Source organism: Delphinapterus leucas, chromosome 16 (assembly GCF_059928025.1).
Source record: "Delphinapterus leucas isolate spDelLeu-1000000601 "Yukka" chromosome 16, BTC_Dleu_Yukka2, whole genome shotgun sequence".
Lineage (NCBI taxonomy): Eukaryota > Metazoa > Chordata > Mammalia > Artiodactyla > Monodontidae > Delphinapterus > Delphinapterus leucas.
This window is the reverse complement of record NC_143144.1, coordinates 50,444,227-50,466,455: the sequence shown is the minus strand read 5'-3', so window position 1 is coordinate 50,466,455 and position 22,229 is coordinate 50,444,227. Positions and strand designations below refer to the sequence as shown.

Sequence of the window (22,229 nt, the reverse complement as noted above, 5' to 3'; positions counted from 1 at the left end):
TGACAGTGATTCGCGACATTTTATGACCCGTTCCTGGCTGTTCCTCCGCAGATAACAGCCGGTCATCTAAAGCAACCTCACACAAACAGGGACCACTCGTCCCCTTCACGAACGGTGGAGAGACTTCAAAAGCGAGTCCTCAGCGGGAGAGAGCCGGCCTTCCAGCTGCAGGGCCCGTGCGCCTTCCTCTTCCGAAGCTAGTGAGTACCTCCCTCAGCATCGACATTCAAGTGAAGCAGAAGATACTCCAGCTCTGACAACCTGTTTATTGATAGGTTACAAAGGATCACAAGGTAAAAATCACTCAGAGGAAAACACAAGTACTGTACCTGTGGATAGGCCTTCATAGTGGAACTCAGAAGGAGCCTCATTCATGGAAGTGCTAGGAATTTGGGCCAAAAACCCAGCGCCCTCACCACAAAAACTTAAAACAAATGTATTCCCTTTTGTCATTATGCGAGAAGAGGGCCTCCTGTTTCCTCTGCCTTCCCTTAGGAAGAATGTTATCTTTCATCTTGTTTGGAATAAGGAGTACTTTTAGCATGAGCTAGAGGTGAAGGGTCTTTCTAGGTGACCAGAATTTCCTGGAGCAGCCTGGGGTCTAAGAAAGGTCTAAGATGATGCACGGAGGTGAAGGGAGTACCTATGCTTGTGCTTTTCCTGTGTTGAGTTCTTTGATCTAACAGGGGATATGTTCATTTACCGGATGTTAACGTTTGGAAAGGAAATATTTTCAAAAGCTACGGTTGAGAGACTTCCCTGGTGATCCAGTGGGTAAGACTCTGCGCTACCAGTGCAGGGGGCCGGGGTTCAGTCCCTGGTCAGGGAACTAGATCTGCATGCATGCTGCAACTAAGAGTTCGCATACCGCAACTAAAGATCCCGCGTGCTGCAACTGAGACCCAGCACAGCCAAAATAAATAAATAAAGTGCTTACCCATTAAAAAAAAAAAAGCTACAGCTGAATTATTGTCTTGCCAATATGTCACTTTAAATTTACCCCCAAAGAGAGGGAAACCTCTAGGCTGCAGAAACCTCAGTCTCACTTATACACACTTTCATGTCATCTTAAAGGGCTGTATGGTTGTCTCCAGAGAAGTTAACACTTACATTACCAAAGATTTGTTTGTCTAATATGTTGGCATCTCTTCTTTTCTGAATTAATTTATTTTTATTTATTTATTTTTGGCTGCGTTGGGTCTTCGTTGCTGTGCGCGGGCTTTCTCTAGTTGCGGTGAGTGGGGGCTACTTTTCGCTGCAGTGCACGGGCTTCTCATTGTGGTGGCTTCTCTTGTTGCGGAGCACGGGCTCTAGGCGCGCGGGCATCAGTAGTTGTGGCTCACAGGCTCTAAAGCGCAGGCTCAGTAGTTGTGGCGCACGGGCTTAGTTGATCCATGGCATGTGAGATCTCCCTGGACCAGGGATTGAACCTGTGTCCCTGGCATTGGCAGGTGGATTCTTAACCATTGTGCCATCAGGGAAGTCCCTATGTTGACATCTTTAAACAATGTTGAAAGAAGAATAAAATATTAGAACAAATAAGAAAAATCCTTAAAGGAGAACCTTTGTTAGACCTATAAATTTTATTTCAAAGACTTTATCCTAATGGAATTACCATGCATAATAGCTGATATTGTTTTTTTATAAATTTATTTATTTATTTGGCTGCGTTGGGTCTTCGTTGCTGCATGTGGGCTTTCTCTAGTTGCGGTGAGCGGGGGCTACTCTTGGCTGCGGTGCACAGGCTTCTCATTGCGGTGGCTTCTCTTGTTGTGGAGGCTTCACTTGTCGCGGAGCATGGGCTCTAGGCACGCGGGCTTCAGTAGTTGTGGCTTGCGGGCTCTCTAGTGCAGGCTCAGTAGTTGTGGTGCACGGGCTTAGTTGCTCCGTGGCATGTGGGATCTTCCCTGACCAGGGATCGAACCCGTGTCCCCGGCATTGGCAGGCTGATTCTTAACCACTGTGCCACCAGGGAAGTCCCTGATATTGGTTTTTAAAAATGGAAATAACTTAAACATCCAACAAAGGGGATTTGTTAGTAAATTATTGTACCTCCAAATGACAAAATCATACATGCAACCATTAAAAATGATTTTTTAAATGTTGAATGACATAGAAAGATTTCCAATATTAAGTGGGAATAAAGTAGACAACTAAATAATATGTATAGTATGAGGCCATTTTTGTAAAATTAGGTATGCAGAGAAGAATAGTGTTAGATATATACACACCAAAGTGGGAATTATATTGAACCTATATGATAACTAAAAGCCATTAATAATAAGCAAATAAACTGAATTTATAGAAAGGAATTTACTGTAAGGAAAAATGTTAAAAAAAAACCAAACAATTAACCAACATTTATCTAGTGCTATATGCCAGACCTATTATAAGTGCTTTTTTTTTTTAAACATCTTTATTGGAGTATAATTGCTTTACAATGGTGTGTTAGTTTCTGCTTTATAACGAAGTGAATCAGCTATACATATACATATATCCCCATATCTCTTCCCTCTTGTGTCTCCCTCCCTCCCACCCTCCCTATCCCACCCCTCCAGGTGGTCACAAAGCACTGAGCTGATCTCCCTGTGCTATGCGGCTGCTTCCCACTAGCTATCTACCTTACGTTTGGTAGTATATATATGTCCATGCCACCCTCTCACTTTGTCCCAGCTTACCCTTCCCCCTCCCCATATCCTCAAGTCCATTCTCTAGTAGGTCTGTGTCTTTATTCCCATCCTGCCCCTAGGTTCTTCATGACCAATTTTTTTTTTTTAGATTCCGTATATATGTGTTAGCATACGGTATTTGTTTTTCTCTTTCTGACTTACTTCACTCTGTATGACAGACTCTAGGTCCATCCACCTCATTACAAATAACTCTTAAGTGCTTTTACACATTTTATCTTGTCTAAACTTTGAAATGGTCTTAGACACTACTAATTTTATTTTACAGATGAGGAAACAGGCAGAAAGAAGTTAAAAATCTTCCCCAAGTTTGCACAGCTAACAAGTTGTAGATACTGGCTTGAACTTGGGAGGTCTGATCCCTGAGTCTGCGTTGTTAACCACAATTCTGGCCTTCCTCCTACTTCCCTCTGCTAGCATAGAGTGTAGAAAGATCATGTGAACATTATCTTGAATTTCGCCAATCTAGCTCCATTTTTCATCTTTTTCCATCCTGCCCTGTGAAGTGGAAGGATTATGGAATAGACTATATTAACAGGCTCCTATGTCCTCCAGCTACTGATTGAGTTTTGTCAGTGGGGAGCACTTTGGAGAAGAAGGGAGAGAGACAGTGATGGTAGAGGGTTTATTTCTCTGGTTCTCTCCCTGCTGAGAGGCTAAGTGCTATGTCAGTCTACTGAAGGGTACTGTTCCTTTCAAGGGGCCTTCTATGAGACTCTTTCCTTCCATTTTCCAGTAGCCATCTCATCTCTTTGGGCCTAGTGATGGCTAACTGCTGTGCTGTCTTGTGATTCCCCTACCCAACAACTGTTAAATAGTCCCTTTGTAAATCAGCTCTCTCAATCATCCCATTTTAAGTGTCCTAGTTAGAATCCAAACTGATACAAGTCGTGATACCTGTTTTCAAAAAGCTGACATTGAGCGTTTTGGGTATACACCACATGAGCAGGAAAGTTGAAGCTAGTATAAGAATAGATCCTCTGTAGGAGTAACGTTGATGGTTACAAACTAAGATATTTTAAGTTGCATGTTCATGGCCACCTGCACATTATTCTATTCTCCATTCCTTATTTTCCTCTTTTAGACAGATTAGCTGTAGAGATATCTGTAAAGCATGCTGCAGGGTGATCAAAATGCTCTCTGAAGTTTTGCAATCTTGCTGTCATAAGTAATTATATCAAAGTAATTCTCACAGCAGTTTTCAGAGCAATTTACAGACCTTGTGACACACATGGTCATCGAATCATAGAGCATTTTATAGACAGCTCTTCATCTGGAACAGATTTATGAGATCATTAGATAGGCCCTCTATAGAAACTGAGAAACAGAAAATAGAAGCTGAGACAGACTTGAGCCAAAACATTTGTATAGGGCTTCCCTGGTGGTGCAGTGGTTGAGAGGCCGCCTGCCGATGCAGGGGACACTGGTTCGTGCCCAGGTCTGGGGAGATCCCACATGCTGCGGAGCGGCTGGGCCCGTGAGCCATGGCCGCTGAGCCTGAGTGTCCGGAGCCTGTGCTCCGCAACAGGCGAGGCCACAACAGTGAGAGGCCCGCATCAGGCAAAAACAAAAAAAACAAAACCAAACAAACAAACAAAAAAAACCACTTGTATAGACTCCTTATCTTCCACTCAAGATAACATAAAGCATAATATAATAACACAGTTCTTTCCCTGCTTTCTCAGTCCTCTAATATTGAGGCCCTTCTCGTAAACTGTTGAACTATTTCACAAGTCTGAGCAGAACAGACATTTGAGGACTTGCAGAAAAGGTGTGTCTATAGTCAAGCATCACAAGTCATGACCGTGTCACTCTTCCACTCCCTTGAGGCAGCTGCCTTCTTCTTTTGTACCCAACATGATTGATGGTGATAACATATAAATGTTTCATAAAAACAAAAAATAAATATATATTTTTCTAAATTTGAGGCAAGGAGAGAGGCTTTAATTTTCTGCTCTGACAGCTCAGTTCTGACTCACACAGGAAGGGAAAGGGTTGGAGGAGGAGGTGGAGAATAAGGAGAAATTCTAGAAAGTTGCCTACACAAAAAAGGAGCAAGCCAGCAGATATAAAGGTACAGAACATCTTTTAAAGCTAATGCTGCATCTTCTAGTTCTGTCTATAGTTGCTTCCTTAACTACATTCAGATCTGTGCTTTCTATAAAATGCAAATAAATTCTGCAATACTTGGAAAGACTGATCTTATGAGAGTAATTGTGAGACTGGCCTGGTTGTCTACAATTGGTTGGCACTTAGTATTGACACTGATTTCCATATTCCTAGGGTTTACAGGGTAACCAGGATCTTGTGGGAGAACCCAGCACTGCTGACCACTGTAGCCTTTACTCAGGTCTCAGTCTGCTCCCTTTCAGGCCTTCTTTTCTCCTAAAGATCCCAGGGATTTAGCCTGGTTCTTCTCTTCTTTGGAAGATTCCTTCTCTGTAATGAAATGAATGGTACAGACAAAAAGTGTAATTGCCCTCTCTCTCTCTACTTTAATAGCTCCTCTGAGTTTTTTTGTTTGTTTTTTCATTTGTCTGGTTTTTGTTTTGTTTTGAACCATGAATCATTTTTAAAATGATAATATGTTATAGAACTCCAACAGAAATTTGTGGATTATAATGTTACAAGGGGTATAGAAGGCACTGCAAACAAATTGTTTAAGGACATAAGCACAATTTCATTGTTTTAAAATATCATGTAAGTGTATCACAGAACAACCACAAACTCAATAATAAGCAATATTAAAATAAAACAACAAAAGCATTTTCAAATCAGTAAAAGCCAAAGTTCTCGCAAGGATTTATGTGGCCATACATGATGGACTTCCCCATCCTTACCTCTACCCCTGCCACCCTCTGAATCTCCACCTGGAAGGCTCCCCTGCCCCAATATTGACAGGGCAAGCTCCCCCATTTCCTTCAGGACTCAATTGGCCCCTTCTTTATGACAAAGTGAAAAATGGCCGTCTGGCAGTTAAACTATTAAGAGGGAATGGAATAGAGAGCCCAGAAATAAACCCACGCACCTATGGCCAATTAACCTATGACAAAGGAAGTAAAAATATACAATGGAGAAAAGATACTTCAACAAGTGGTGCTGGGAAAACTGGACAGCTATATGCAAAACAATGAGATTAGAACATTTCACACCATATACAAAAATAAACTCAAAATGGATTGAAGACCTAAATGTAAGACCTGAAACCATAAAACTCCTAGAAGAGAACATAGGCAGAATATTCTTTGACATAAATCATAGTAATATATACATATATTTTTAGATCTGTCTCCAAAGGCAAAGGAAACAAAATCAAAAAAAAGGGGAGGGAGAATCTAGTCAAACTTAAAAGCTTTTGCACAGCAAAGAACATCACTGACAAAATAAAAAGACAACCTATGGAATGGGGAAAAATATTTACAAATGATATGACTGGCAAGGTTTTGTTGCCTTTCTCCTGAAAACCTTCCAATGGCTTCTTATCTTGGTCAGAAGAAATAGCAGTCGTTACAATTGGCCCCCAAGGCACCTCTAGGACTTCATGTCCAACCACTCTCCACCACGTGCATTCTGTTCCAGCCACGCTGACCGAATTTCACTTACTAGAACCTACTAAGAATATTCCTGCCTCAGGACCTTTGCATTTGCTATTCTCTCATCTCAGAATACTCCTTCCCCAGTATCCACATGGCTCTGAGTCACCTCCTTTTTGTTTGTGCTCCGGTGTCATTTTATCAGAGAGTCCTTTCCTGATTACCTTGTACATAACATAGCACCCACCTTCATTATCCCTTTAGTTTTTTATTGCTCTTCATAGCACTTTCCATTGCCTCATTTTTAAATTTATTCATCGTGTTTCTTCCCATTAGAATGTAAGCGGGAGAAGAGGGCTCTTGTTTGGCTACTATACCCCTAGTGTCTTAATAATGCTAGGCATCTTAGCAATAAAAATAAAATGTACAGTAAGATTACTTTGCAGCAGGCACACCGCTAAGGGCTTTATACGTAGCATATAATTCCTTTTCATCTGTAGAGCCTATGTTTTCCGTGCTAGGCGCAGAGAGTGGCGGCCCTGCAAGAGCTCCTGGGGCAGAGCCGGGGTCAGCCGCTAGGAGACCGGGCGGGTGCGGCCTGCAGGTGTAGTTGGTAATCGACTCCGCCGGGGAGGAGGCCCCAGGGCGCCACACCTCTTGGTCCATGGCGCATGCTCCGCTTCAGCGGAGGACCCTCTCAGAAGCGGCGGCGGCGCTAGGCCTGGGCGGTGTCTCCGCGGCACTTCCCGGCGGCCGGCTGCTCTGATTGGGGGCGCTGGTAGCCGGAGGCGGGAGCGGGCCCTGGCGTCCAGCCGTCACCGCCCCCTCCAGGTCCTCCAGCCCCGCGAGCTGGCACTGCGGCTGTGGACAGCGACCCGGGAAGGTTGCTCCAGGTGAGTGCCGGCCCCGTTGCGCTGCCAGGTGCGGGTGCCGCAGCTTCGGCTTCCCCCCACGGGCTCTGAGGCCAGGGCCCCGCACCGCTTCCAAGGCTCATTCCAGCCGGCCCTGAGCCTCCGCACGCCGGCAGGACTCTCTGCGCTGGTCTCCGGCGCGTCTTACCTGGAGCACCTGTGGATGCCTCTTCTGCAGGTGGTCGCCCGAGGCATCTCGCGGTGACCCAGGAATTGAGGGCTGTCTTGAATTTGCCTGCCCTTTCCCAGGTGCCCTCGGGTTTCCTGGGCAGGCGCGGTCACCTCTGGGCTGCAGCGACGCCCAGGATTTCTGATTCCCAGCTTCCCTCACCTCCTTCCTCCTTGTCCTTTACTCCTATTAACTCCCCCAGGCAGCCTGCAGACCACTCTAACTTGTTAGTCAAGGTGTGGTCGATAACGGTTTGACATCGGTCCTGGTGAATATCTTGGCGATACTATCTAACTAGTTGGCATTTTGCTTCCAGTACTTAACTTGGGTGAGGCTCAGTTTCCTGGAAAAAGGACTTAACGGTACTGCAGAGAGTTGGCGGAGGCGTAATTAACATAGTAGGTCGGAAGCGCTGCCTGCGGAAGTCTGGAGCATAGCAGGAGATTAAATGGGAGCGGAAATTATTAGTGGTGGTGTTATTATTAGAAAGCTGAATGACAAGCTGCTTTGGAGCTTTTCTTCAGCCACTGAACTCTGGACTGCCCCAATCCCATTTTTCAAAATCTGTCTTGTGCATCTACACTTTGCTAGGTCCTGGGGGTTCAGAGTTGACTCCGATGCTGGCTCTGCCCTTGGGTTGGGGTAAAATGAAGACAGACAAGTACTTAATTGGATTGTTACAGTATAAAAAGGATTGAGATAAAAGTTGCTAAGAGAGCCCAGCAAAGCACATTGCATGCATCCTGGAGGAGGCTTTTTCTCTTTTGAACTTCTCAATCCTCATCCTTATGACAATTACTGGACTAGTAGGTTGAAAAACTAGTGTTTTGTTGGAAGGAAAAATCAGCTGGGTGACATTTCCAGTTGAGTGGCTTCAGCTGTTATCTTCCTGGAGCTTCCATTGTGGACAGCAGGTCCAGGTCCCGGAGGATAGGCCTGAGTGGAAACGCAGGTACTGCCAGAGGCTTCACTGTTTCAAATTGTGGTTACAGACTTTCACTTTTCTTTTCAATATACTCCTTATTCCCGAGTAATAATGGGCTTTTGGAAGGTTATATTTATAATAAAAGGTAGCCCGGAACTGTACAGCCCTTCCCAACCACTGTAGAGAAATACAAACTTATGAGTAAGCACAGTGGGCATGCTTTGCCAGTAGAGACTCAAGATAACATCCCCTCCTGTCTAGAAGTTCCAGGTTCACCACTGCTGGGAGAAATCACTGTAGCACCATCAAGAGATGCACCGACAGAAGGGAGTCAGTTCACTTTTGCAATCTTCTGAGAACCAATTTCTTAAGACTTGTGGAATACTCAGTTTAAGCCCAAGTCTTAAAAACAGCTGTATTGTATTACTGACGTACAATAGCAGGGCATATTTAGAATGTACAATTTTATGTTTTGATATGTATACACATGTGAAACTGTGATACGTTCAATATCATTAACCTGTTCATCACCCCCAAAAGATTTCCCTTTGCAATGCTTAGCTCCTGGCCCTCGTCTCCCCAGGCAGCCATTGATCTGCTTTACATCAATAGAGATAAGGTTGCATTTTCTAGAGTTTTATAGAAATGAAATCGTACATATTTATTTATATGGTCTGGCTTCTTTCACTCACCATAATTGTTTTGAGATTCATCCATGTTATTTTATGTGCATTCCTTTTTATTGCTGAGTAGTATGTATATATCACAATATGTTGACCCATTCACCCATTAGGGGCATTTGGGTTTTTCCAGTGTTTGGCTGTTGCACAAGTCTTTGTATGGGTATACACTCATGCATCTTTTTGAATGATTATATTTATTTTAAAAAATGTGGGAGGCCTGGGCTGTTGTCTCAGCTTTGCCTCTAACCATCTGGGTGTCCTTGGAAGAGTCACTTCATTTTGCCTTTAACATCCATCTTCAAGGTCTTTGCTACACTATGATTTTGTGCCATCACTGCCAGAAACTAGATGGTCTTTGGTGATGGCTGGAGGGTCTCAGAAGCAAAGAGGGGTGGTCTTCTTTCCCTCTATTTCTCTTGCAAGCTCTCTTTTCTTTCATGACACTTTTTCCCTTGGGTGTAATTTTATGCACGAAGGGAAGTGAATAGCTAGTGGGAGCAAGAACTCATATCGCTGAACTTAAAAGTGTTTAAATTACAATTAGGAAAAGGTGGGAGGTTAACAGGCTCTGGAATTTGGGGGATCTTTTTCTCAACCTATTCTCTTCTGAGTCCTTCTTTCTGCTAATTCTCTGGGAACATTATGTTTAACCACCTGGTGAGGAGGTGAGTGGGTGTTCTGGGCTCCAAATGTCACATATTAACTGGAGGTGGCGGGTGGGAGGTTTCCCAGTAAAAAAGAATTCCTCAATTTTTGCTTCGAGGTATGGCTTGAGTCATTTGTTCTCAATTTGCCCTTTACCTAACTTTTACCTGACCTAAACCTGGTTCAGAACTTTGTATGGGAGCATTATTTACCAACATAATTTTGTGTAGTAAAACTTTGTGTAGACAAGTAACAACAGACTGTTTTATACAGAATGAAAATGTGGCTCTGGTGTTTGGTGGTCTGTTTGGTCCTTGGGACCCTGCATTCCGAGGTATCCAGAGGGAAGCTGGCACCTGTGGATCCTGAAACAAATATGAATGTGGTAAGTTTCTCAAAGTCATCTGTTTTTAAAAACGCATCTGTGATCAATGTTAATTATTTTCTGAAATCCAGTTATGTAGCTACACGAAGCCACAAACTCTATTCTCTTTATATCACATTATGTTTTTCCTGTTCTCCGAATCTTAGATTCAGCTAGCTGGACTTTACCTAAAAGGTAATGTGTATCTTACAAACCTCATTTGCTGTTAAAACATATACTTCTTAGTAAGATAAGTGATATTTTTATACATTCATTTCATTTTTAAGTCTCACTGAATTTGTTTAAACAACAATAAAAAAAAGTGTCAAAACTTTGAAAGAACGTTAATACTCAATGTGCTGAACAAGGACAGATTAGCAATGTCCATAGTTCAATACAAAAATCAAAGTATCTGATAAAAATTTGTTAGAACAAATAAGCAAAAATAGTCCCTCGAGTAATGAAAACATTTCAAAGTTATTCATCTTAAGTAAACAATTAAATCTGGCGATACCTTATTTAGGCATAAAATATCAGGAAAGTACATGTTGCTACAGAAAACAGCAGCTTTAAAACAGATGATGTAGTGACGCAACTGAAGAATCAGGCAACCTTGGAGATGGAGATAAATTTATAGTCAGCCAAGAGAGTATGACCTGATACCTGGGTCTTAAGGTTACATTTTATTTCTTGTCCCAAATCTTTTCTTTTTAAGTTTTTTTAAAATTAAAAGCATTTTTATTTTAAAATTTTTCTCCTGTAAGAATGATAAACTTAAATCCTTTCAAGTGTTTGTGGTAGAGAGAATAATGAGTACTTATTTACACTAAGTCTTCTGGATAATTGAGTTATCCATATGCCACTGAGCTCCCAATTAACAATTGCCCCATGGATTAATTGGTACAAACTGTTATGTATAAAATAGATAAACGAGGATATGTTGTACAACACAGGGAATGTAGCCAATATTTTATAATAACTATAAACGGAATTTAACCTTTAAAAATTGTGAATCACTGTGTTGCACACCTGAAACATATAATATTATACATCAGCTGTAACCTCAGTTTAAAAAAAAAGAAAACAAAAAACAATTAATTGCCCCATGGGTCTTTCCTTATGGAGTAGTGAATTTGATCATAATTCCTTACTTTTCCTCTTTTCCCTCCAGTTTTATTGAGATATAATTGACATATAACATTGTATTAGTTTAAGGTCTACAACATACTGATTTGCACTATGTATATATTGTAAAATGATTACCACAGTCATTTAATTAATTGTAACTTATTTAACATCTTTATTGGAATATAATTGCTTTACAATGGTGTGTTCGTTTCTGCTTTATAACAAAGTGAATCAGCTATACATATATCCCCATATCTCCTCCCTCTTGCGTCTCCCTCCCACCCTCCCTATCCCACCCCTATTTACAATAGCCAGGACATGGAAGCAACCTAAGCGTCCATCGACAGATGAATGGATAAAGAAGATGTGGCACATATATACAATGGAACATTACTCAGCCATAAAAAGAAACGAAATTGAGCTATTTGTAGTGAGGTGGATGGACCTAGAGTCTGTCATACAGAGTGAAGTAAGTCAGAAAGAGAAAAACAAATAGCGTATGCTATCACAATCATTTTATCTTTTCTTGTTCAACTCTACCTTGACATTCTAGTGTAGTTTTATTGGTCCATTGGTTAAAAACAGATTAATACTTTTTATGCTTCATTTCCCAGGATGGGGTCTCTTAAAACAAGGAAAATGGTAGATTACCGTATTACCTGGCATATTTAGAAAAGAAAGAAAGAAGTGTTTATTTGTACCTGGGAGCCAGGATGGAAACAAAGAAGCCCAAAGCTATGGTAAAATAAAACACACTTAGTGTAGAACATGTTAAAATGGTTTAGCTGAACATCTCTGAGTAGAACACAGAGGTAAAACAAGTGGAGGATTTACTTTTGCGATGGGATGTTGGCTACTAGATTGAGCAGACTGCAATTTCAGTAAGAATTCATTTCTTAAGTAAAACCTGGAGAATGTCATTGACACTTTGTCTTCTCCTTTGCTCCACAGAGTGAAATTATCTCTCACTGGGGATTCCCTAGTGAGGAACACCTAGTTGTGACAGAAGATGGATATATTCTTTGCCTTAACCGAATCCCGCACGGGAGGAAGAACCATTCTGACAGAGGTATGGGTGTTTTCTGTGGTGAGAAAGGAAAGCTCTGAAAATTTAACAGCATTGCTGGAATTTGGTTCTTTTTTTATGTCAGTAACCAAGTTCAGATTTAACTTGAAAACATTGAAATGGGATTATTTTTTAGACCAAAGTACTCAACATGTTACATTTATGCAAGGTGTATAAAAAACACTTCTCCGGGCTTCCCTGGTGGCGCAGTGGTTGAGAATCTGCCTGCCAATGCAGGGGACACGGGTTCGAGCCCTGGTTTGGGAGGATCCCACATGCCGCGGAGCAACTAGCCCCGTGAGCCACAGTTACTGAGCCTGCGCATCTGGAGCCTGTGCTCTGCAACAAGAGAGGCCGCGACAGTGAGAGGCCCGCGCACCGCGTTGAGGAGTGGCCCCCACTTGCCGCAACTAGAGAAAGCCCTCGCACAGAAACGAAGAGCCAACACAGCCATAAATAAATAAATAAAATTTAAAAAAAAAACACTTCTTGTTTTAAAGAAATAAGGACAAGAGTCATCTAATTTCATATTTCGCTTAAAGGTTCAAAGGTCAGGTTTGTTTGAGGATATGCTAAAATCTCTGCTTTCTTTGTTATAAGGAAGCATTTCATTTAATAAAATGGTTTGAGCATTAAGTAGATAGCTCTTGCTGTTTGAAAATTACTTAATTTTTTGAATAGGTAATGTATTCCCATAGTTCAAAAATCAAAGAGAATAAAAAGATACACAGTGAAATACCTCCCTCCCATCTCATTCTCCACCTCCCCAGTTTTTTATGTATCTTTCCAAAATCTCTTTATTTTAAATTTCTTTCTCTCTAAAAAAATCGCTTTAGAAGCAAACATAAGTTATTATTTTTCCTTGCTTCCCTTTTAATATAAAATGTGGCTTATAATGCACATTCTTTTGTTCCTTGAAGTTTTTACTTAATATTTTGGAGATTTTTCCATACAATACAGAGAGCACTTCATCATTTATCTCTGCTGATACATAGTATTCCACTGTATAACTGTACCATGATTTATTTAACAAGTGTCCTATTGATGGGCATTTAGACTCTTTCTAGTCTTCGATTAACAAATATTGCTGCTGTAAGTAACCTTGTATGTGTGCAAGTTTATTTATAAGATACATTTTCAGAAATAGAATTTTTGGGTCAGAGGATATATGGATTTGTGATTTTGATAGATATTGTTAAATTGCTTTTCATGTGGTCTTGTTCTGGTAATTACTCTCATAAGCAATATATGAACGTTCTTATAGTTTTGGCTTAAAATATATACATATTTTTTCTTTTTCTTATAACTCAAGCAAAACTGTGGTTTCCAATGTGGACTGAGGAATTTCTAGATAGATTACTTGAAATTGTTAGATATCAGAATAAGGATCTGATCCTTAGTCAATCATCTCTCCAGATGTAGCTTATTTTTTTTCTTTTAACATTTTCTGATTTTAGAAACTTAGGAAATTAAGGTGAGATTAAGGTAATTGGATAACTATCTCTTCTTCAATTAAAATTTTATGTGAGTAGGAAATTTTTATTCAAAGCAAACTTAAAAGCCCTCTGTGTTAATGTGAGCTTTGTATCATTATCTGTTTTTCTCTTAATATAATCTGATTTATCCATGTTGTTCTGCTATAAATTCTAGCTATAATGAGCCTTTCAGTAATGTTACCTGGTCAAGACAGCCAATGCTGTTTTTGAAGTTTAATTTCTAACTCTTGAGAGTTTTATGATTTACAGATCCTCTTAAAAGCATGCTACAAAATGAGCAGTGAGTTACAGCAAGGGCTTCTATTTTTTCTTCTGCTCAAGACACACAAAACATATTTTATTTCAGAGTGAACATATGATCTTGATTTCCTTCCCTTTTTTTAAAAGAAGTAAACCCTGTATACAGATTTCGGATCCCATGTAAAGAAAAATAGGTATTGATATTATTTCTCTTAAAAGTGGTTAGTTGACTAATAATTAGTAGTGTGAGCCATTGTTAAAAAATGCAGGGAACCACAGTAAAAACATGCTTAGAGAATGTGCCTCCTCTTCTTTTTCTATATCCACCTCTAGGCTTCTCTTTCCTACAGCAATTAAAGCATATAGTGCCAGATGCCCTATGGTATGTATCTCAGCCACTGCAGGTGAAGGTGCTATGCCCTGGGAAGTGAGCATCCTTTTTTTTTTTTTGCGGTACGCAGGCCTCTCACTGTTGTGGCCTGTCCCGTTGCGGAGCACAGGCTCCGGACGCACAGGCTCAGTGGCCACGGCTCACGGGCCCAGCCGCTCCACGGCATGTGGGATCTTCCCGGACCGGGGCACGAACCCGTGTCCCCTGCATCGGCAGGCGGACTCTCAACCACTGCGCCACCAGGGAAGCCCGAGCATCCTTTTGATTTGCTCTAAGGTGGTAGGAAGAAGAATCAGGAGAATTCCGCCTGCCCCTAAATACTTCCGTGCTTTCTTCTCTGTAGGCCTTGGATTCTTCATCTGTAAAAACAGTCGATTGGCTGGGATGATCTCAAAGTTCCCCATTAGCCTTTATCACTCTCTGGTTCTATGGGTTATATTCTGTATTCATTCATTTATTGGCAGGGGTGTGTGGATTGGGGCAGTGGATACCCTTGGTTTTCAGAATGGGGAACAGACTGAATGCACTCTAAACTAAGTCTGGTGATAGCATTAAGTCCCCACCCTTTTCCTCTGTTCTGCCCAGGCCTCCCTGTAGAGGATCAGTGGTATGTATATAACACCTGCTGTGAGCTAAGCTCAGAGGTGAGTTTTGGAGGAAATCTGTGACAAGTGACTTAGTTATCTAAAGGAATTTGTGATTCTCCTGAAAACTGCATAGGTGTTTCTCTGATGGTTTGCATTTCCATGGTCCAAGGCAGAGCACGGACCTGAGGCTCTGCACTGTCCTTCACTCCCATTCAGGAGCAGTGTTGTCAGTGGTACTAATTTGGCTTATTTAAGCCAGATAGACAAAAAGAATACACACAATCCTTCACACCCAACATGGAACCCAGCTCATCCATGCCCCTTCCTCTCCTGACTTCCCCCTCTATTAATCACACCCTTGTCCTCCTGGACCTAGACCCGAAACTGCATAGTCACTCTTGACTCCCATCCTGGAGGAGCTGTCAGGTCCTCTCTAGGCTCCCCTGTTATATGGCTTCAGTTCAGCCCTTTCTTCTCTTTGCCAGGCCACCATCGTAACTTATGCTCTTGTGACCATTTACTTGGCCATCTGAAATAAGCTTAGAACCTGAGAGAGAGAGAGAATTTCAAAACAGGAATAGGGAAATTCAGTCTGCTTATCTTTTAAGAAATTAATGCTTTTAAGAAAATAATGCCATACATCTGTACCATTTATAAGTCATTACAAGATACATTAAAACATTATTCATTTATCAAGGATGAAGTGAAGCTATTCCTCTTACCCTTCTTAATGTAGTTTTTCTCAGTTTTTGTGTTCTTCTGTGATGCTGTAACCTTACCCCTGGGTTCAGGGGTGCTAACAAAGGCATTCTTGTCTGTGGATAGTTGCTAAGTTGGAGTTTCTGTGAGGGGGCTAGAGCTGGGGATCTCCTATTCCGCCATCTTGCCGATGTCACCTCCGTTATTTATTTATAGGTACCACATTCCTTGTGGAACCTTAGTTTAAAGCTGTGTGGTGAGGGTTTCCCTGGTGGCGCAGTGGTTGAGAGTCCGCCTGCCGATGCAGGGGACACAGGTTCGTGCCCCGGTCTGGGAAGATCCCACATTGCTGCCGAGCGGCTGGGCCCGTGAGCCATGGCCACTGAGCCTGCGCGTCCGGAGCCTGTGCTCTGCACCGGGAGAGGCCACAGCTGTGAGAGGCCCGCGTACCGCAGGAAAAAAGAAAAAAAAAGCTGTGTGGTGAGCATCTTTCAGTCCTGTCTCAGTGACCCCCTCTGATTGTATGTAGAGCCTCACTTGGGGATCACTGGAAGTTTTTTATGATCACAGGACTTGGCCACATGGCTCCTCTACCCATGCCAACTGCTCTCCTTTCTGCCAACCTCCCTGTTCTCATCCGTCTTATGTAGTTTTGCAGGATTAAGCTTCGTAGAGCCCAGGTATAATTATATGATATTGCCACTCAGCAATCTTCATGAGCCTCATAAATGAAGATAACACCATTCCTTAATATTTTGTCCTAGCTGTTGTCTTTACTGTTCACCTTCATTTTATACAACAGTGGACCTTTGAAGTTCACCATGGATATGTGCAAGAACTTCATGATTCCTCAAACTGGTGATTACAGTTATGGGCTATGATGTCTACGGTGACTTCCTCTGTAGAATGGGATAGAATACCTCTTTCACAAGGTTTATGAGGAGTGCTTGAGAACCACTGGTTGCCAGCTGTGTTTACCCATCATCTAAGAAACATTTATCATTTATCAACTGCACAGGTTTAAATTGGCACCATAGCCAAATTGCAAATGGTATAACTGAAGTTGTATCTGTGATAAGTATCAAAGAACTGCTCTCTCACATGTTGAAATCCAAATGAGTTATTTCCCTTTTGCTAAATTCTCCCTGGGCCTCAGCTGGTGACACAACCCTCTGGATTGGTGTTCACTCTGCCCACCATCTTTATTTCTATGCATTCCTAAAAACATTTTTTTTTTTCCTGTCCTTCCAGCCCCACCCAGCTTAACTGCCAACTCTCCATGCTGCTTGAGCATGAAGGAGACACACTTCCTCCAGACTCCCAGATGCCTTGCTAACACCCCTCCTGAGGTGTTTTTCTTCCTCTGCTTCAGGGTTAACTCACGTGTGTACTTCTCTCTCCCCGCCATCCCTCCCTGCAACCACTCTTTGAAGGCAGAGGCTGTGTCTTTGTCACCTCTGTGTTCCTCACAGCAACCAGCAGCACCAGGTTGCCCGCGTGGGTGGCGTAATTAAGAGATATATCGGGCAGTCTTCAGAATTGGGATTCTGAAGTGCATGAAGGCAATGGATCCTCTCTCTAGTAAAATAAAATAGACACTTGTGCACACACAGATTTTATATTAAGATGCAGAGGGTGTGTGGACTCAGTAAAGAATCCCCTGATTTATTTTTATTTAAAAAAATTTTCTTTATTGAAGTAGAATTGATTTGCAGTGTTGTGCCAGCCTCTGCTGTACAGCAAAGTGACTCAGTTATACACATAGAGACATTCTTTTTCATATTCTTTTCCATTATGGTTTATCACAAGATACTGAATATAGTTCCCTGTGCTCTACAGTAGGTCCTTGTTGTTTATCCATTCTAAATGTAATAGTTTGCATCTGCCAACCCCAAAGTCCCAGTCCATCCCTCTCCCTCCCCTTCTCCCCCTTGGCAACCACAAGTCTGTTCTCTATGTCTATGAGTCTGTTTCTGTTTTGTAGACAGGTTCATTTGTGCCATATTTTAGATTCCACATATAAGTGATATCATATAGTATTTGTCTTCCTCTTTCTGACTTACTTCACTTAGTATGATAATCTCTAGTTGCATCCATGTTGCTGCAAATGGCATTATTTCATTCTTTTTTCTTCCATTGTATATATGTACCACGTCGTCTTTATCCATTCATCTGCCGATGGACATTTAGGTTGTTTCCACGTTTTGGCTATTGTGAACAGTGCCGCTATGAACATAGGGGTGCATGTATCTTTTTGAATTATAGTTTTGTCCGGGTATATTCCCAGGAGTGGGATTGCTGGGTCATATGGTAATTCTATTTTTAGTTTTCTGAGGAACCTCCATACTGTTTTCCATAGTGGCTCTACCAATTTACATTCCCACCAAGAGTGTAGGAGGGTTCCGTTTTCTCCACACCCTCTCCAGCACTTGTTATTTGTAGACTTTTTAATGATGGGCATTCTGACCGGTGTGAGGTGGTACCTCATTGTGGTTTTGATTTGCATTTCTCTAATAATTAGCGATGTTGAGCATCTTTTCATGTGCCTACTGGCCACCTGTATGTCTTCTTTGGAGAAATGTCTTATTAAGGTCTTCTGCCCATTTTTCAATTGGGTTGTTTGTTTTTTTGTTGTTGAGCTGTATGAGCTGTTTGTATATTTTGGAGATTAAGCCTTTGTCTATTGCATCATTTGCAAATATTCTCTCCCATTCCATAGGTTGTCTTTTCATTTTTTTATGGTTTCCTTTGCTGTGCAAAAGCTTGTAAGTTTGATTAGGTCCCATTTGTTTATTTTTGTTTTTACTTCTATTGCCTTGGGAGACTGACGTAAGAAAACAGTGGTACAATTTATGTCAGAGAATGTTTTGCCTATGCTCTCTTCTAGGAGTTTTATGGTGTCATGTCTTGTGTTTAAGTCTTTAAGCCATTTTGAGTTTATTTTTGTGTATGGTGTGAGGATGTGTTCTAACTTCATCGATTTACATGCAGCTGTCCAGCTTTCCCAATACCACTTGCTGAAGAGACTGTCTTTTTCCCATTTTATAATCTTGCCTCCTTTGTCAGAGATTAATTGACCATAGGTGTGTGGGTTTATTTTTGGGCTCTCTATTCTGTTCCATTGATCCATATGCCTGTTTTTGTACCAGTTCCACATTGTTTTAAAGAATTCCCTGATTTAGGCAATCCTTTGTCTGTCTGGTCAGACCTCTACTAATTAGGAAGCTTGAAATGTGTATTTAGAAAACTGTTAGTGACCTGTGGAGTGTATGTGGGCTGTTTCTCAATGTTAAGCAAACTTCTCTATCAAGTGTTGAGCTACCCCTACTTTGCACTAACTCCAATAAGGGAATTGAAATTCAGAAATCCATCCTTTATAGGGAAGTGGTTATATTTTAATCTGCTCAGCCTTATTTCAGAAAGTCACGGGATGCTGGCACTAGAAGGATCTCAGAGTCCTGCCTGGGCCGGCAGTTTGGAGAACTTGCATTTTTTTTTTTGCGGTACGCGGGCCTCTCACTGTTGTGGCCCCTCCCATTGTGGAGCACAGGCTCCGGACACTCAGGCTCAGCGGCCATGGCTCACGGGCCCAGCCGCTCCGTAGCATGTGGGATCTTCCCAGACCAGGGCACGAACCCGTGTCCCCTGCATCGGCAGGCGGACTGTCAACCACTACGCCACCAGAGAGGCCCGAACTTGCATTTTTAACATAACTCTCTAGTGGATTCCAAGGGAAAATCCTTGGGTTTGGGAACCCAGGTTCTAGAGCAACACTCTCATTTTACTGGGCGTGACTGTTAGGTTCAAAGAGGGAAGGGGATTTGCTTTAGGTCAAAAGTTAGTGGCCCAGCCAGTTTGACTCCGGGTTCAGTGTTCTTTGAACTGGAGTGTGCGGCCTTATGTAGTAAGTATTGAGCAACTTGATCCTATGATAGTCAGCGTATTTATTTTAGTTGGTTAAAACAAAGAAATAGAGAAAGGCCTTGCCTAAAATACATAAAATAGCAACAGTAACAGCGAGGCCGACTTACTTCTGCCTAACTAGGAAATAAACTGTAAAATAAAGCATTCATCAGAAAAAGCACCAACCGTGGAACATTTATGTCTGAAAAGCAGCATGTGTCTGATGGCCTGGTGAGTGAAGTGCATTCTGGAGTGTAATTGCCTTCGTGCAGAAACAGGGTTTTTGAACTTTGCCGTGGGGTTGCCCGTTGAACTTTTTGAGTCATAATTGAAAATTCACAACGTGGCTTGTGAGTTAGGTTTCGGGGGGAAAGACCATCAGGCTATGGTTTAAAAAAAAAAACCTTTGTTTTGATTATACGTTTTAGGTTTCTGACCAATTTCTGGGTTTTCTGTTCTTCCCTTGTACGTGGCTCCTAAGGAAACCATTTCCTAAACGCACTGCTCTAACAAGCTAAACAGAGGCCTTGATCAGCTGGGATGTAATTCCTCTCCTCCCAGTGGCACTGGACAGACGTAGGGCCATTAGTCAGTGCCCGGGCTTATTGACTCTAGCTCCCTGAGCTCACTCCCAGGCTCACTTGGACCTTGATGGCACACTGGGCAGGGAACTGTATTCAGACCCTCTGCGTAACAGAGCATCACGAGGCAGCGTCAGCTGCACAGCACAGCTTGTCTCGTATTGGCAGGTTGGAGCTGGGGCTAAGAGTCAGAGTGGAAAGGAAGAGAGCGCTGTGCCCGGCACCCCTCCCTCCTCCAGTACTCCCTCCCTGCCTGCTGCCTAACCTCGATGTCGCTTCAGGGAGGAGTTCCCCAGCTCTCACACCTGCTCAGGCTGACCCCTGGCCACGTATTCTCATAGCTCTTTGTGTGTTTCCTTCATAGCAGTTAAGACAGGTAAGACAATAAATAATAGCGTATTCTGTCAGGGGTGATGCTTATAACCTCGGTCCTCCCCACTAGACCATGAGCTCTCGGAGAGCCCAAACCTTTTCTCATTACTCGATAATCTCTCCGGCCCAAGGCTTCGGTCTACCTGCGTCTACAGTCCTGGTCCTCCTGGGGACTGGGTTGACCAAAGCATCCGCACCTTCTAATGTTCCTTGCCCAAGAGCACGTTGAATTAAGGATCCTCCTGAGCTCAGAGGCACCGTACCTCTGTTTGAAGGCAGGCTGTGGTAGCAGAGAAGGGCAGGGGAAGCAGAAAGGCAGTTTGGCATGGAGATAACAAGCACTTTGGTGTCACGTAATCACATGGTTCCCGGTTCCACCATATACTAATTGTATTTACATCCTTGGGCAAATCATTTCTTTTTTCTATGCCTCAGGGTCCCTGTCTGTAACGTAGGAAGGATAACATAAATGGCGTAGTGCCATCCTGGGTACACAGTAAACTCTAATTAAGGCAGTGCCCTGGAAAGCGCACATGGTATATGTGGGGTGGGTATCTCTGTGTGTGTGAATATGTGCTGTTGGGTGTTTTATTATTTCTTTCCTTCCTTTATTCCTTCATTATTGCTTTTATTCATCAAATTTGCCTGGAGCGAGCACCACGTGGCAGACTCAGCATTGGGTGCCACGGAGGCTGCAGTGAATGAGACGGACCGATTGCTGCCTTCTTGTTGCTTAGCGATCAAAGTGACCACCACTGCGGCTGGTGGGGCGAATGGCATCCTGAGGATGGGGTGTTTTTCTTCCCTGCTCTGTAATCACGGCACTATTGTGTTTCCTTCTGCCGAGGGTCACCCCCTTTCCAGCAGGGTGACTATGAAATGTGAGTGCAGTGATCTGGGCAGTGGCAAGGTCTGCATGCCTTTCTGAACGCTTCCTGTGGTGGGCCATGTGCTGCACTCTGTGAACTGTCACATGACTTGTCACACAGCTCTTGGATGTAAGGGCTCTTATTACCCCCTGTTAACAGAGGAGGAAACCAAGGTTACAGAGGTTAATTAACTTGCTTATTATAAAGTAGCTGGTGGTTGGTAGTAAAGGCAGGATTCCCATGGCTTGTGATGGCATGTCTGCCCCTTGGGCTCTTAGCACTGCAGCAATGTCTCTGATCAAGGGACAGCATGCAAAGTGCTTGATTTAGATAACCTGCATACCAGCTTCCATTGCTTAAGTTCCTGGTGATGAGTGCTTTGGAGATAAGCCTCTCCTTATTTCTCCCTCCAGTGAATATAAGGTGTTGTGGCCGAGCCTTCCCACTAATGTTATTTGTTGACAGTGTTTTAGGCTGTCTTTGAGGCCAATTCTTCAAATTAGAATTAGACTACAAAAATTCACCCAGTCGTCCCCTGTTGTGGATAAATAAAAGTCTGCTCTTGATTATTCTGGAGTAGGAGGCCCTAGAACTACCTTTAGAGGCCGCTTGGATGCTGGACCCGGGATCTTCGCGTCTGGTTGGCCTCTTCTCTGGGCCAGCCTGGTGCAGCAGAGGACTGGACATGCTCCCCTTTTAATGAATCCACTTTGAACACAGCTATGGATGGGCTACATCAGAAGAGCTGAGGGAGCTTGCTGAAAATAAATATTTCCAGGCTCCATCTCTGGACTTCCTGATTCCCTAAATCAGAACCAAGGGCAGAAATGTGCATGAAGTGCCCCCAGATGATTTTGATATGTAGCCACTTTTAGGAAATAGTGCTTGGCTTGATTTGAAGTGGCCACGTACAAACGGAATATTTATAAGCACTCCCCCTGTCCCCTACCTCTTTATTTTTGAATGAAGTTTTCTTTAGA

General features: G+C 42.6%; 1 protein-coding gene across 3 annotated transcripts in view; it reads left to right on the top strand.

Annotated features, from left to right (window-relative positions):
• The window catches only part of LIPA (lipase A, lysosomal acid type), a 100,387-nt gene that overhangs the window by 57,879 nt on the left and 20,279 nt on the right, over window positions 1-22,229 (top strand). Inside the window, exons 1-3 of one of the 3 annotated variants that reach the window (XM_022569397.3) lie at window positions 6,968-7,113; window positions 9,827-9,938; window positions 11,997-12,114. In XM_022569397.3, the coding sequence (XP_022425105.2) occupies window positions 9,828-9,938; window positions 11,997-12,114 (229 nt within the window). In that variant the 5' untranslated portion in view covers window positions 6,968-7,113; window position 9,827. Of the gene's footprint in view, window positions 1-6,967; window positions 7,114-9,826; window positions 9,939-11,996; window positions 12,115-22,229 lie in introns of those variants that run through there. The other 2 variants (XM_089897900.1, XM_022569398.3) reach the window with 2 other exon arrangements.